Raw genomic sequence first — 16,500 nt, 5'->3', positions numbered from 1 at the left:
GTTTTAATAAAATTTGTAAAATTTTCAATCAAAAAATAAACTAGTAGCTCGCCATTGTTGATGTCAATAATTACACAATTCTCATGGTGCTGAACCCATAAAATCAGTCACACCCAAGCGCCAGCAGAGGGCGACAAAACTCCAAAAAACACAAGTAACAAGTGGACATTGCACTGTGCTGTCATTTTAATCTGTTTGAGCGGGGCATGTGCGTTAATTGCGTCAAATATTTTAACGTGATTAATTTAAAAAATTAAATTACCGCCCGTTAACGCGATCATTTTGACAGCCCTAAAAAATATACAATGTCAGTTCCGGATTTTTTTTTTTAAAATTATGTCTCTATAAGTGGAAATGCATCTATCATTAAAATTTCAGACCTCTACCTTATTTTCTAAGTGGGTGAACTTGCAAAATCACAAGGGATGCAAATACCTCTGCTCCTCACTGTATAAAAATGAAGCCAACAGTAGCCTATCAATAATCGGACCTCTAATGAGTTAATCAAGCATGAAGTAGAGTGTGTTTTCATTGTCATTGCTCTTGTTCCGTCACAGATAAAAAATGATTACATTCACCAAAGGCTTGAATCAAATTCATTGTTTGCTGTTTGAAGCAAATTACACTTGTGATTACGCTCAGCACCCCCAGCTTTTGCTAATTGTATTTTGCAAAAACAGGGGGAGGTGGGAAAAGTGTTTCAGCAACATTTGCTCACAAATACAAACAATTCAGTAATTTAGATTAGGAGTGGAAACCTCTTGGTACCTCACGATACGATACGATTGCCGATACAAAGCTCACGATAGCGATGATATGGCGATACCACGATTATCGATACATTGGTCAGGAAATCATTCTAGGATATTCTACAAACAGCTAATTAACAGAAAAACAAGTTTCTAGTGTGAATTGGAAATAGTTTACCACTAGTAGACGTCTAATCCATTTGAACTGAATCCATGTGAACACTTCAAACCAATTGAATGTCTATGGCGGTCAGTGGCAGTCAATGCCAGGCAATTAGGTAATTTTGGGCCATTTAAGGTCTCACTGGAACAGCGCCAAACACAAGTTCCAGCATCATCACCTTGTCCAATGCAGATTCTTGACTCTTGAGACCTTGTCCAATGCAGATTATTGAGAAAGGTGAGGATGCTGGAACTTTTGTTTGGTGCCGTTCCAGTGAGATTTACAAAGATGACTGCCTGAAGAAGACATTAAAATTCCCTCAGTCCTTGATGATACAGGGCTGCATGTCAGGCAAAGGCACGGGGGAGATGGCTGTGGTTAAATCTTCAATAAATGCACACGTTTACATTGAAATTTTAGACAACTTTCTTATCCCTTCAATTGAACATATGTTTGTCATTTTCCAAGATGACAATGCATCATGCCACAGAGCTAAAACTGTTAAAGCATTCCTTGGAGACAGATTCATCCAGTCAATGTCATGGCCTGTAAATAGCCCAGATCCCAACCGTATTGATAATCTGTAGTGGAAATTGAAAAAAATGGTCCACAGCAAGGCTCCGACCTGCATGGATGATCTGGCAACTGCAATCAAAGAGAGTTGGCACCAAATTGATGAAGAAAGCCAGAGGTGGTGCCACTAAATACTAGAGATGTGTTTTGATTGTTATTATTTTGTTTGTTTCTCATGATTCCATATTTTTTTCCCTCAGAATGGAGTGATTCCATATATATTTCCCTGCACTTGCTCTATCAAATTAATGAATGCTAAAGAGTTGCACTTTTGAACTAATTCATTATTTTCTCAAACTTTTTACAGTGGGGCAAATAAGTATTTAGTCAACCACTAATTGTGCATGTTCTCCCACTCGAAAACATTAGAGAGGCCTGTAATTGTCAACATGGGTAAACCTCAACCATGAGAGACAGAATGTGGAAAAAAAACCCAGAAAATCACATTGTTTGTTTAAAAAAAAAAAAAAAAAAACTTGCAAATCATAGTGGAAAATAAGTTTTTGGTCACTACCAAAAGTTCATCTCAATACTTTGTTATGTACCCTTTTTTTGGCAATAACGGAGGCCAAACGTTTTCTGTAACTCTTCACAAGCTTTTCAAACACTGTTGCTGGTATTTTGGCCCATTCCTCCATGCCGATCTCCTCTAGAGCAGTGATGTTTTTGGGCTGTCGTTGGGCAACACGGACTTTCAAATCCCTCCACACATTTTCTTTGGGGTTGAGATCTGGAGACTGGCTAGACCACTCCAGGACCTTGAAATGCTTCTTACGAAGCCACTCCTTTGTCGCCCTGGCTGTGTGTTTGGGATCATTGTCATGCTGAGAGACTCAGCCACGTCTCATCTTAAATGCCCTTGCTGATGGAAGGAGATTTTCACTCAAAATCTCTCGATACATGGCCCCATTCATTCTTTCCTTTACACAGATCAGTCGTCCTGGTCCCTTTGCAGAAAAACAGCCCCAAAGCATGATGTTTCCACCCCCATGCTTCACTGTGGGTATGGTGTTCTTCGGATGCAATTCAGTATTCTTTCTCCTCCAAACACGAGAACCTGTGTTTCTACCAAAAATTTATATTTTGGTTCCATCTGACCAAAACATATTCTCCCAGTCCATTCTGGATCATCCAAATGCTCTCTAGCGAACCGCAGACGGGCCTGGACGTGTACTGGCTTCAGCAGGGGGACACATCTGGCAGTGAGTCCCTGGCGGCGCATTGTGTTACTGATAGTAGCCTTTGTTACTGTGGTCCCAGCTCTCTGTAGGTCATTCACTAGGTTCCCCCGTGTGGTTCTTGGATTTTTGCTTACCGTTCTTGTTATCATTTTGACGCCACGGGGTGAGATCTTGCATGGAGCCCCAGATCGAGGGAGATTATCAGTGGTCTTGTATGTCTTCCATTTTCTAATAATTGCTCCCACAGTTGATTTCTTTACACCAAGCATTTTACCTATTGCAGATTCAGTCTTCCCAGCCTGGTGCAGGTCTACAATTTTGTCTCTGGTGTCCTTCGACAGCTCTTTGTTGTTGGCCATAGTGGAGTTTGGAGTGTGACTGACTGAGATTGTGGACAGGTGTCTTTTATACCGATAATGAGTTAAAACAGGTGCCATTAATACAGGTAACGAGTGGAGCCTCGTTAGACCTCGTTAGAAGCCTCTGACTGACCTCTTTGACAGCCAGAAATCTTGCTTTTTTTGAAGGTGACCAAATACTTATTTTCCACTCTAATTTGGAAATAAATTCTTTAAAAATCAAACAATGTGATTTTCGTTTTTTTTTTTTTCCACATTCTGTCTCTCATGGTTGAGGTTTACCCATTTTGACAATTACAGGCCTTTCTAATCTTTTCAAATAGGAGAACTTGCACAATTGGTGGTTGACTAAATACGTATTTGCCCCACTGTATATCACCATTTCGATATTTTGTCACACCCCTAATTTAGATTTAAATATTTCAGATGGTTAGTTATTTTGTATTTAGTCAAATGTTGGAGTGACGGTGGGCTGGTTGTCCCCTGTGGGCCATCATAGGTGCTTTTTGGGCTGTATGTGCTTTGCAAGGCCGTTCTGTGTGGGCACATTTGAAGAAATGGAATCTGAAAAGAATGAAACATACAGCCTGCAGTGGTGTAGACTGTAAAGCCAGCATTGAGAGGAACTTTCAACTATTTCAAACTAATGCACAGATAAACAAATGCAGAAGTGGAGAATGAACAAAAGTAGACATGTCGCCCAAGGAATGCTTGATAGAATTTTCCGAATGATAAAACCTATACAGCGTAGTTGCACAATGATGTTTTCAATAAAGGGGTACATAATGTGCTCTATAAGAAAATGTAATAGTTGGAAAAGATGTAACGCATTTTGGAATGTGGCAGGCTTGGTAATTACACGTCAAATATTCGATATATGGGAACGACATTCCATCATTGTACATTATGGGAAAGAACATTACGGCTTTCGCTTCAACTTAGGAAGTCAGTTAGATGGGGAAAATATGCATTTCAAGAATGGACAAAAGAAGAAAGGTAAATTGAAATTGTCAGCCTTGTGAATATTTCATGTTCTTGACATAAATGCCAGTTTTAAGTACATGGAAGTACAGCAGAGCCTTAGCATTCATATCCGCTAATTCTAATCACCGTGGGGATAAACACATGTATAAAGTGAACGTTGGAATGGTAATTCTAATGCTGGCATTGCAAGTATGTACTAATTATTATAGCTGTCAGTTGGGTGATATACAGTATTCCATGTTCCAAGAACCTATTAAGGGCTAATGATTTTACACAAATGTCAACATATTCATCAGCATGTCTGGATGGACTACTAATTGTGTTTTTTTCTTCTAATTCTTTTTTCAGTGATGGCCACAGACTGCGACTCTGGGTTAAATGCTGAGCTAACCTATTATACCCTAAGCCCTGACTTCAGCATTTCGCCACATGGTACCATATTCCCTGCGGTTCGGCTTGACTACGAGCGCCCTAACCATCTCTATGAATTCGTGGTGATGGCGGTGGACGGCGGGGACGGGCCGCACTCCGGCACCGCCACAGTCCGTGTGAGGATGGTTAACGTCAATGATGAAGCCCCGGAATTCTCCCAGCTTGTGTGAGTATTTTAACATGTGTTTAAAGTGCCTGTGACACGAAAAAGCATGTTTATTTCATAATACACGTTGTATTTTATGCTCCTGAATGATATGGACCGCTTGGATGTGTGTGGAAGAGATCGCTATATTTATTTAGTTTTTTGAATCCCGCGCCATGAAAATGAGTGACTTCCGGCTTCGGTCTCGCATTGACGAGGAGGGCGCTGTGACGTGTACGGGTGAAGGCGTCCTCTTCACTAAACAGCCGTACTGTTGTGTATGAGGATCAGGGCCGGCCCAGCCAATACGCATGCTATGCAGTTACTTATGGCCCCTGACCACTAGGGGGCCCCCCAATCTGGCAATTTTTAAATTTATATTCTATTTTCTTTATTACAGTTTGCTTTTACTTTTGTGCGTTTTGATACTTGATTACAAGCTTAAAAAAAATAAGTTCTTCCTTAACTTTTTTCTTTTTTAGAAAAAGGTTTGGCGCTATCTACTGTAAGTACTGACAATCATTTGGGGTGACAAGTTTGAAGTATGCAGTGCAACAAAATCTGATTAATATACAAAATATGGACGTATGGGTTGGATTGCATGTATGGGTTTCACAGTACACTGTGACGAAATGGTGGGCCAAAAATATGGGCCCCTTTGCATTATTTTGCTTAGGGCCCCCAATGGCCCTGATGAGGACTAAGGATTCAGCTGATTTTGCAGATTAATACGTTTATTTTTCGCATCACGCCAGCCAAACGGCTGCAGAAAAATCTTGCTTTATGAGGGAGAGGCGTGTGCGCCTTTTTGAAGTTTCAAAAGGTTCTCATTCACCGTGGATATTGGCCAAGCCCTACTACTGTGGGACCATTGGACTTACGAGGAAGTGAGTAAACATCTTGTTTTGTATTATGTCAATATTATTACAGCGATTACAAAGTAAACACTACAAACTTTCTTTAAAAAAAAGATAGGCATGTAAAAAGCTCTCCTCGTGCACATTAGCTGCACGTTACCTGCACAACAACTGCAGCTGCCCTCCTCCGGGGAACGAACTGTAAATTGCTCTCCGCCGGGCGGTTTGCCGATCCGCGAGAACAATCGACAACCCAGCCGTCATGTCAAATGACCCGGGCTAGTTATGTGTGATTTTCCGCTTCGAAGACTTTGAAACATCACTCGGTTCGGGTTAGCATGTCGGCTAGCTGTCATGTCTCTTGGTTTGTTTACATTCTCTGAAGCCGGGGAAGGGAAATGACAGAAGTCCGATTTAGGTGTCATAAAATATCGTTCGGGAAATCCGACAGTAAAGGGGAAGTCGACAGTTTTGACCATTATGGAGTAATTTTGCCATGTCGTCCTGAATAAGTGCATTTTTATGATTTCATATTCCATTTAGCACAAGACTTATTTGTCACGACCATGCCATTTATTTAGCAATTGGGGAAAAAAATACTTGGATAAAAAGAATATCCTGTAAAAATATTGCAGCAGAGAGACTGTAACAATGACATATTGCGGCTCTTTTTGTCGCGTTTTCCTCATTCTGAATAATTCCCCCTCAATGGGCTGAATAGTAAAACCGATGAGCCCATTCTCCCGCTGACGTCATCCACCTGTTGGGGACGCTATAACCCTATAATGGTAGGCGTGGCTAACCGGCAGATTAAAAGACTAATTTCTCGTCATCTGCGCTTTGCTAAATTGTTGTATATAGTCAAATCGTGTCAAAATATGATTCTAATTCACATAATAATGCTTTTTAAAACTTTTTTTCTCCTGTCGTATGCTCTTTAAGTGACGAATGCTGGATTTTCAATGAGGGAAAGTTCAGAGTGTGTCCGACTGTGAGTGCTTTTTGACAGCGGAGGGGCTCGGCGGCACCCGCTGCTCAGTAGGGAAACAAACTAGAGTGCTAGAACGCCGTAGCAAAAAGTATGCAATCACCAGTCTCGGACGAGCACTCACTCAGACATTTTATTATGTACAACAAACTTGGATAAGAAGTTTGAAAAAAAAAAATGAATTAGTTCAAAAGTGCAACTCTTTAGCTTTCAGAAACACTAATAGAAATGAATAACAAACATTGTGGTGGTCAGTAAATGTTACTTTTTTAGAGCAAGTGCAGGGAAATATAGAATCACTCTATTTTGAGGAAAAAAATGGAATCATGAGAAACAAACAAAGAAATAACAATCAAAACACATTTCTAGTATTTATTAGCACCACCTCTGGCTTTTATGACAGCTCGCAGTCTCTGAGGCATGCACTTGATGAGTATTCTTCATCAATTTGGTGCCAACTCTCTTTGATTGCAGTTGCCAGATCATCCTTGAGGTCGGAGCCTTGCTGTGGACCATTTTTGTCAATTTCCACCTCAGGTTTTCAATAGGGTTGAGATCTGGGCTATTTGCAGGCCATGACATTGACTGGATGAGTCTCTGTCCAAGGAATGCTTTAACAAGTCAATTGTGCCCCGATCTACCACTCAAGAGATCTGCTGGACTCAAAAAGTGGGTTACGATTACATATTAGTTTGAAAATCGACCGGATCCACCGTATTTTTACACGAGTGACTTTCGGTCTGGCCGATACTAGCTAGTAGTATTGACTCAGGAGGGCCGCGTCTCGCGTCAAATAATAAACTCTGCCGTTCTTTTCGCGTGCGTCGCTTTGAGCCGCTTCTGGGATGCGAACACGCGGCCGTACTGCGACTGGTGTGCATTGGCTGGCTGACTGTAACGCCCGCGTTTCACTGCGTTCTCGTGGCGGCCATGTTGTCGAGCCGTTGACATTTCTGGGTTATACTGTCTACCGTGTTGGTCCTCATTATAGTAGAGAAGACGGCGTAAATATAATCTACACAAAGAAACTGTAACCCGATCGACTCACAGCCTTGAAAAGTAAGGGTTACATTACGTCAAAAACTCGTTCGGTACGCCTCCGTTCCGAGCCGAGCACCGCGCACCGAAACGGTTCAATACAAATACATGTACCGTTACAAGGGATGGGAATCGAAATCCGATTCCAATTCCGAACCGGTTCCGAGTGCTTCGAGGCCTCGACATCACAATGAAAAAGCATTAACGATCCCTTCAACGATCCCTAAAGACGCACATTGCGTCGAGACGTGTCTTGTTGTCCAGACGCATCAAACTAGCATGGCGCCAAGAACCACTCGCTCCAAAGTTTGGCTAGACTTCACCAGGAAAAAAGGTGAAAATCAAAGGTTATGATAGTTTAGCACGAGCATTGCCGCCATAAACATAACAATGACAGCACGTAGGTTCGAACGCTCGATAGTGTGTCTTCACTTCACGAGGAAAAATTACAACAAAGCGACTTGCAGTCATTGCAAGGTGGAGATAACTGCATTGGGAATACGACTGCGCTGTCCTCACAGAGAGGCTAAGGCTCAGTCCTGGTTATACATCTAGCTAAACTCCCAAATGACGATGCAGAAGACGTTGGTATAATTTGCTGACTTTATTCAACCATCACTTGAAACTAAAAATAGAAATGAAACAAATCAATTTCGTCCCCAGTAACAACAAACAGGTTTGCATCAACGTAAATCAGCGTGATTAGCTGCTAACACAGTAATAACAAACAGTTAGCATGCGTTCGCTAGCATTAGCACGTCGTTTAAACCACTACACAACTGGATTTAAGTGTCCGATCGCGAGTAGAAACACACAACAACAACACAGAAGATGATACATACAGGCGTTGCCTCTGTATATATTTTACAAACATTAACAAAGAACGTAGGCTCGTGGCAGTGTTTCCCTTTCTCACTAAGTCGCTTACTCGCTTGGATGCGGCATTTCTTCTTCGCGTGTAAGCACGTTCTTCTTCACGTGAGCGCGTTCTTCTTCGCGTGAGGAAGCGCAAGGGCGCCACCACTTGAGCGTGAAAGCGCCATAAAAACTAAAAGGCATGCATTTCAATATACTGGTAAATAAAAACAGGGGTCCCCAAACTACGGCCCGCGGCTCCATATTTGGTCCGGCCCCCTGAACAATTCCAGAGAGCATTTTGAATTTTTTTTTGTTTTTTTTCTCCCTCATCAGTGTTATTTCCTGGCCTTTTTCAGTGAATAACTCAGAGAGGGTTATTTGGTTATTATCTATTTAATTAATAGTGCTATTATTACTTATTATTATTATATTATATTATTATTTTTATTTTATTTACTTTTGTTCTGTGAAGAATCCACAGAGGGTTATTTGATTGTGGCTTTCTGAAAAACAATAATTTTTTTTTACATTTCGCACTCCTGCAATCGTCACACTTTTTCTGTTACAAACTGACCCTGGCCTCTCATCAGAGAAGGAAAAAGTTGTGTGGCCCTCACAGGAAAAAGGTTGGGGACCCCTGCTTTAACACATATTGCCAAAGGCAGAACAACGACCTATATGCCAATATATACCAATATTTTTTATTTCTTTAGAAAAATGTTTCAGTAAAATGTTACACATTCTTGTGCATTTGCCACTTATTGCCACAGTTAACATTGAGGCTTTGGGCCTCTTTTGACCTCGTTGTGAGTTTGTAAGGTTGAGACTTCTGATTAAACAAACTCGATGCCAATCAAAATGTTTGTTCTTCTTTTTCCCGAAATTAGAATTGATAAGAGAATCGATAAAGAATCGAATCGTTAAGCAATATCGATAATGGAATCTGAATCGTAAAAATCGTATCAATTCCCATCCCTATCCGTTACACCCTTACGATGGTGGTAAACAAGTATGTTTAATGTCGGCAATAGATAACATGAAACCACTTTAATGACAACAAAATCATGCAAATGATACATGGGAGATTTTTTTTTATTCTTACAACATTTTAGTCCCAACAGAGAGCGGGTTGGCGAAATCTCTCTCTCGATCACCACCCTTCTTAATTCAAAAGCATTGGACGTATACCTCTGTCATTTGCAGCCGATGAGGTAACTGCAAGAAGCTTATGAAACAAGATGAACATCACACTTTATGCTTTCAACTACTCAACCTACTCAAATGGAACAGTAATTGCGTCAGACATACAGGTTGTTCTATCACACATCGGAATTGCTTGCCTGCCTTCTGTATGTTAAAAAATATACGCATTTGATTCTGCAAGAACATTCGGTATACGTAATAATCCTGTAAATTCCATGAAACACCAATAATAAGCCACACGTTTGGATCACAATGTTCTGTTCTATTGAGAAAGGCAAAGAAGCACCTTCTCATTCACTCTGTACTTTTCTATACTGCCAACCTTTGTTTACCTTCCTTCCAACCTACAAGGTTTTAAGTTCATCAAGTGCACACTATGGAACAACTCGGAATGTCAGCGTCAGTAAAAGAACGACAATCATGTTTCAGTGCCATTGATGGCGATAGACGTCCAATACATTAGGACTGTGAGAGAGTGGGAGCGAATGATCGATATGATGACTGAAACGCACACAAAAGCACTTTCAACAACATTTCAAGACAAAAAAAAAATCCCCCGCAATGAGACATGTCATAATTTATAAGTACAGGGAGTGGGTAGGTATATTCAAATATAGCAGTCATTTTGAAAACTGAGAGTCGGCTCACCATGGCGACCCTGTTAAGTGCACCATTAGCATTGTGCTATGTAATTTTCTATTGTATCCTCTTTTTTTTTTTTTTTTTTAAATTTATTTATTTATTTTTTTTATTAACCTGACCCGTTCAGCTGCTTAACACAGAGACTGGGAATCTGAGTGTCCCTTTGGTCTGAACAGTTTCAGTGTATCACATGGGAGTATGATTTACTCCCATTAGGATGATTATTCATTTTGTTTCGTTTATTAGGAGAAAGCAGCAAGCAGGAAGGGGTTTTGGGGGGACAGAAAGGGAAATAGAAAAGGAGAGGGAGACAGACGAGAAGCACAAACACCAACAATAAATACATTCAACTAGGGCTGCAGCTATTGAATATTTTAGTAATCGACTGAAAATTCTATCAATTAATCGAGTACCATAATTTTCGCACTATAAGGCGCGCCTGACTTTAAGCCGCCACCCATCAAATTTGACACAAAAACGAAGTTTGTTCAGAGATAAGCCACAATGGACTATAAGCCACAGCTGTCTTCACAGTATTATGGGATGTTTGCACCAAAAGTTATGAACCAGTAACATTTTATTTGACAGCTGCATTATATGACATCATAAGACCAAATGAACCACCATGAAGCTTTGAACCAATTAGCTGCAAAGCTTCATTGCTACAAGAAGCTTCATTTGGCCATCACTGCTCTCTTGGAGGAGACAGTCAATCTCTGCTGCCGCCTGCTGTCAACACTGTTGTTGTCCAACATGCCTCCTAACATGCATTGCAGTGCTACAGATGTAAATTAGTCGAAATTCATGTTCTTTGCTAATTATTTCTTCAGTTACTGTTCCAGTTGTTTCATTGATTGCTAGTTATAGTATTTAGTAACACTTTATTTGACAGTGGCGCCATAAGACTATCATAATTATGATATGACACTGTAATGAGCGTCAATAAATGCTTATAACAGATGTCATTTAGTGTTATCCGGCAAATGATCTCACTTTTGAATGGATGTTAAGATCCGAGGTGGACACAAATGGAGTTAGTGACATATTTTGTGGGGCTGACACTTAATGACTAGGGATGGGAATTGATAGGATTTTTACGATTCCGATTCCATTATCGATATTGCTTAACGATTCGATTCTTTATCGATTCTCTTATCGATTCTAATTTGGGGAAAAAGAACAAACGTTTTGATTGGCATCGAGTTTGTTTACTCAGAAGTCACAACCTTACAAACTCACAATGAGATCAAAAGAGGCCCAAAGCCTCAATGTTAACTGTGGCAATAAGTGGCAAATACACAAGAATGTGTAACATTTTACTGAAACATTTATCTAATAGAAATAAAAAATATTGGTATATATTGGCAGATAGGTTTTTGTTCTGCCTTTGGCAATATGTGTTAAAGCAGGGGTCCCCAAACTTTTTCCTGTGAGGGACACATAACTTTTCCCTTCTCTGATGAGGGGCTGGGGTCAGTTTGTTACAGAAAAAGTGTGACGATTGCAGAAGTGCATAAATGTAAAAAATTATTGTTTTTCAGAAAGCCACAATCAAATAACCCTTTCTGGATTCTTTATAATAATAATAATAATTAATAATAAAAACACTATTAATTAAATAGATAATAACCAAATAACCCTCTCTGAATTCTTCAAGGAAAAGGCCAGAAAATAAATAACACGATTGAGAAAAAAAAAAAAAAATTCAAAATGGCCGGACCAAATGTGGAGGCGGGCCGTATTTGGGACGCGGGCCGCAGTTTGAGGACCACTGGAGCGCGCATACACCCAAAGAAGAAATGCCGCATCCAAGTGAGTGAGAGAGGGAAACACTTCTACGAGCCTACGTTCTTTGTTAATGTTGATATCTACAGAGGCGACGCCTGTATGTATCATCTTTTGTGTTGTTGTTGTTGTGTTTCCACTCGCGATCGGACACTTAAATCCAGTTGTGTAGTGGTTTGAACGATGTGCTAATGCTAGCGAACGAATGCTAACCATACTGTTATTAGCAGCTAATCATCGCTGATTTACGTTGATGCAAACCTGTTTGTTATTGGGGACGAAATTGATTTGTTTCATTTCTATTCTTAGTTTCACTCTTCAAGTGATGGTTGAATAAAGTCAGCAAATTATACCAACGTCTTCTGCATCGTCATTTGGGAGTTTAGCTAGCTGTATAGCCGGGACTTTAATTTTTTTTTTTTTTTTTTTTTTATAGCCAGGACTGAGCCTTAGCCTCTCTGTGAGGACAGCGCAATCGTATTCCCTCCCGATGCAGTTATCTCCACCTTGCAATGACTGCAAGTCGCTTTGTTGTAATTTTTCCTCGTGAAGTGAAGACACACTTTCGAGCGTTTGAACCTACGTGCTGTCATTGTTATGTTTATGGCTGCAATGCTCGTGCTTACCCGTCGTAACCTTTCATTTTCACTCTTTCCTGGTGAAGTGTAGTCAAACTTTGGAGCGAGTGGTTCTTGGCGCATGCTAGTTTGATGCGTCTGGACAACAACACACATCACGACGCAATACGCGTCTTTAGGAATCGTTAAAGGGATCGTTCAGGCTTTTTCATTGTGATGTCGAGGCCTCGAAACACTCGGAACCGGTTCCGAATTGGAATCGGATTTCGATTCCCATCCCTATTAATGACATGTTTCATAAACATTCAGTGATGCCCATGTCATAATTATGACGGTCTCATGATGCCGCTGTCAAATAAAGTTTTACTAAATTCCATAACTAGCAATTAATGAAACAACTGGAACAGTAACTGAAAAAAAATTTCGCAAAGAACATGAATTTTGACTGTAAATTTACATTTGTAGCACTGCAATGCATGTTAGGAGGCATGTTACCAATTAACCCAAATAAATCAACAAATAAGCCGCACTGGACTATAAGCCGCAGGATTCAAAATGACGGAAAAAAGTAGCGGCTTATAGTCCGAAAATTACGGTAGTTACATTACTCACTACTTCTTCCAAAAAGTAACTGAGTTAGTAACTGAATTACCCTATAGTAAAAGTAACTAGTTACCAGGGAAAGTAACTATTTTCGTTACTTTAAAAAGAACTTGTTGTATGTCAAAGGATTTGAAAATTTCTGAGCAGTATTCGAGTCAGTGGAATAGAGAAGAACAGACAGGCAGTTAACTTGTTAGGTGCTTCAGCAGATTTGAATTGCTTACCACAGATGTCGACAAAAGCTTTGCCCTGGGACATAAATTACACATCACATGCAGGTTCTTTTCTTTAATTTCGACAAACTTGAAATAGTGTCTATATCTCCACCTCTTAAAGGACAATTTTTCTTCTGAATGCTCTGCCATCCCGACCCTGTGCATCTGTTTTGCGTGTGTGTGTTTTCCGCACGCGCTGTTCCGGTTTGCTTGTGAAATCACCGGCTCTGATTGGCTTACCACGACACATGACTCTAACCCTCAGCCAATCACAATCACTTCCATCGCATCTTTCGAGAAGCTCGTTTCCCGACAATTCACATCACCTTCAAAGCGTCTGCCGTTCTCAAGATGGAAGCAGAATTATTGCTGGCTGACAGTGGGAGATGGGAACGAGGCTAGCATCAGGTGTAGCAAACACAGAAACGTTACCAAACTTTGGAAAGCATTGTCAAATTGAATGAGCAGGGACAAACAGCTTGGAGTCAGAAGTACGTGCACTATTCTCGAACCTGAACGCCTCTACCTATGTGTGTCTAAGGCTAGGTACATACCGCAGGTCTTAATGCACAAATTCCGATTTTTTGGCATGCCTGTTCAGACTGCCTTTGTCCATTAAGCCCGTTCAAGTCTCATGCATGCGCACTAATTCGCAGTTCGCGTTGCGCTGAGTAAACTGATCCACATGAGCAGGAGCATAAAAAAAAAAAAAGACCACACATGCTGGCTCAACGTCATTCAAAGGTGATCATATTTTGATTTGCAAAAAGAGGACACAAATAACAGACAGAAATAATCCCCGTTTAGTCTTGTATTCAGAGTTTATATGGATCAATAGACCCTACTCACCTACGTCACAAAATGACGTGTCGCTGTATCCGGCCGTCATTTTTAAGCTCTATTCTCAATGGTTTCAATTAGTCGTGCAGTTTATAGAGCAATTCATGGAAGCCCCGGTGTTATCTGACGCTGTAAATTCATTGGATGCGTTGCATAAAAGGCATTATGTGGAAAAGCTTCAGTTTATCCATTCTCCAGATCCATATTAGATGCCTAAATCGATGTTTTTCGACCCGCTGTCTTCGCTGTCTCTGCCTGACATCTGCTACCCTGATATTTACAACTATCTTGTCCACACAAAATCAGCCTATTCTCATGAAAGTTTGAAAAACTTTAAGAGCTTGGAGGCTTATAAATACTTCTTTGCTGGTTGGGTGAAACAGGTCCTCGTCCACGAAAATTCGGCAGGAATCTATCTTGTGCTCGGGAAGGTGAGTTACGAAATTTTTAATTCAAAATCTTTTGTTCTTGCCAACATCCACTGTCAAGTCTAATGTATTTCATGTCATTTGTCAATGGAGCTAGGGCTTTTAATGTTTATATGGTTTAGCGATCGCACTCTCACTACATACATATATAATATGTAATAAATATAAAGTGCGATAGCACTACTCCAGATTGTCCCTAGTTGAATTTATTTTTTGGCTTTTGACCTCAATAGTGAAATTGTAAATTAATTGTATGACAACTGTCTTATTATCCCCTTATAATTATATATTTTCAGGTAGTTTATTCACAACGTCTGAGTGTATGTTGTCGGCGATTAGCCTAGCAATGATCTTAATTGTGGTTGTCAGCCCAAAACCCTCTAAATATATATTAAATGCATCTTACCAGATATAAAATGACTACTACATAATCTGTGGTAATCGTTTGGAGCCCAGTTTTCTCGTCGAATTGCAGCAGTCCATCTCGCTCTCCTCTCCGGGTCTCTCGGAATACGGTATAACTTCAAGTCTCTCCGTCTATCTTCTCTGTTATTGCAACCGACCGCCACACACGCCTTCACCATTTTGATTACTAATGTTAACGAGAAGAAAAACACGCCATAATAGGAGGAATTTACGTAGCGGTAATGCATCAACAGTGACGAGTTGACGGACAATATGGCACGGGGGCATGGTTGTGACGTCATGTGAGTAGGGTCTATAGCATATACGCACTGTCCGTGCATGACACACATATACAGTGCCTTGCAAAAGTATTCGGCCCCCTTGAACCTTGCAACCTTTCGCCACATTTCAGGCTTCAAACATAAAGATATAAAATTTTAATTTTTTGTCAAGAATCAACAACAAGTGGGACACAATCGTGAAGTGGAACAAAATTTATTGGATAATTTCAACTTTTCTAACAAATAAAAAACTGAAAAGTGGGGCGTGCAATATTATTCGGCCCCCTTGCGTTAATACTTTGTAGCGCCACCTTTTGCTCCAATTACAGCTGCAAGTCGCTTGGGGTATGTTTCTATCAGTTTTGCACATCGAGAGACTGACATTCTTGCCCATTCTTCCTTGCAAAACAGCTCGAGCTCAGTGAGGTTGGATGGAGAGTGTTTGTGAACAGCAGTCTTCAGCTCTTTCCACAGATTCTCGATTGGATTCAGGTCTGGACTTTGACTTGGCCATTCTTACACCTGGATACGTTTATTTTTGAACCATTCCATTGTAGATTTGGCTTTATGTTTTGGATCATTGTCCTGTTGGAAGATAAATCTCCGTCCCAGTCTCAGGTCTTGTGCAGATACCAACAGGTTTTCTTCCAGAATGTTCCTGTATTTGGCTGCATCCATCTTTCGTCAATTTTAACCATCTTCCCTGTCCCTGCTGAAGAAAAGCAGGCCCAAACCATGATGCTGCCACCACCATGTTTGACAGTGGGGATGGTGTGTTCAGGGTGATGAGCTGTGTTGCTTTTACACCAAACATATCGTTTTGCATTGTGGCCAAAAAGCTCAATATTGGTTTTATTTGACCAGAGCACCTTCTTCCACATGTTTGGTGTGTCTCCCAGGTGGCTTGTGGCAAACTTTAAACGAGAATTTTTATGGATATCTTTGAGAAATGGCTTTCTTCTTGCCACTCTTCCATAAAGGCCAGATTTGTGCAGTGTACGACTGATTGTTGTCCTATGGACAGACTCTCCCACCTCAGCTGTAGATCTCTGCAGTTCATCCAGAGTGATCATGGGCCTCTTGGCTGCATCTCTGATCCGTTTTCTCCTTGTTTGAGAAGAAAGTTTGGAAGGACGGCTGGGTCTTGGTAGATTTGCAGTGGTCTGATGCTCCTTCCATTTCAATATGATGGC

General features: G+C 40.6%; 1 protein-coding gene across 2 annotated transcripts in view; it reads left to right on the top strand.

The window, feature by feature from the left end:
* Window positions 1-16,500, top strand: part of LOC130916155 (neural-cadherin-like) — a 442,935-nt gene that overhangs the window by 168,854 nt on the left and 257,581 nt on the right. For both annotated transcript variants that reach the window (XM_057836649.1, XM_057836648.1), the window contains one exon: window positions 4,358-4,607. In XM_057836649.1, the coding sequence (XP_057692632.1) occupies window positions 4,358-4,607 (250 nt within the window). The remainder of the gene's footprint in view (window positions 1-4,357; window positions 4,608-16,500) is intronic.

Source organism: Corythoichthys intestinalis, chromosome 5 (genome assembly GCF_030265065.1).
Source record: "Corythoichthys intestinalis isolate RoL2023-P3 chromosome 5, ASM3026506v1, whole genome shotgun sequence".
Taxonomy (NCBI): domain Eukaryota; kingdom Metazoa; phylum Chordata; class Actinopteri; order Syngnathiformes; family Syngnathidae; genus Corythoichthys; species Corythoichthys intestinalis.
The sequence above is the reverse complement of the archived record's forward strand: the minus strand, read 5'-3'. Positions and strand labels throughout refer to the sequence as shown.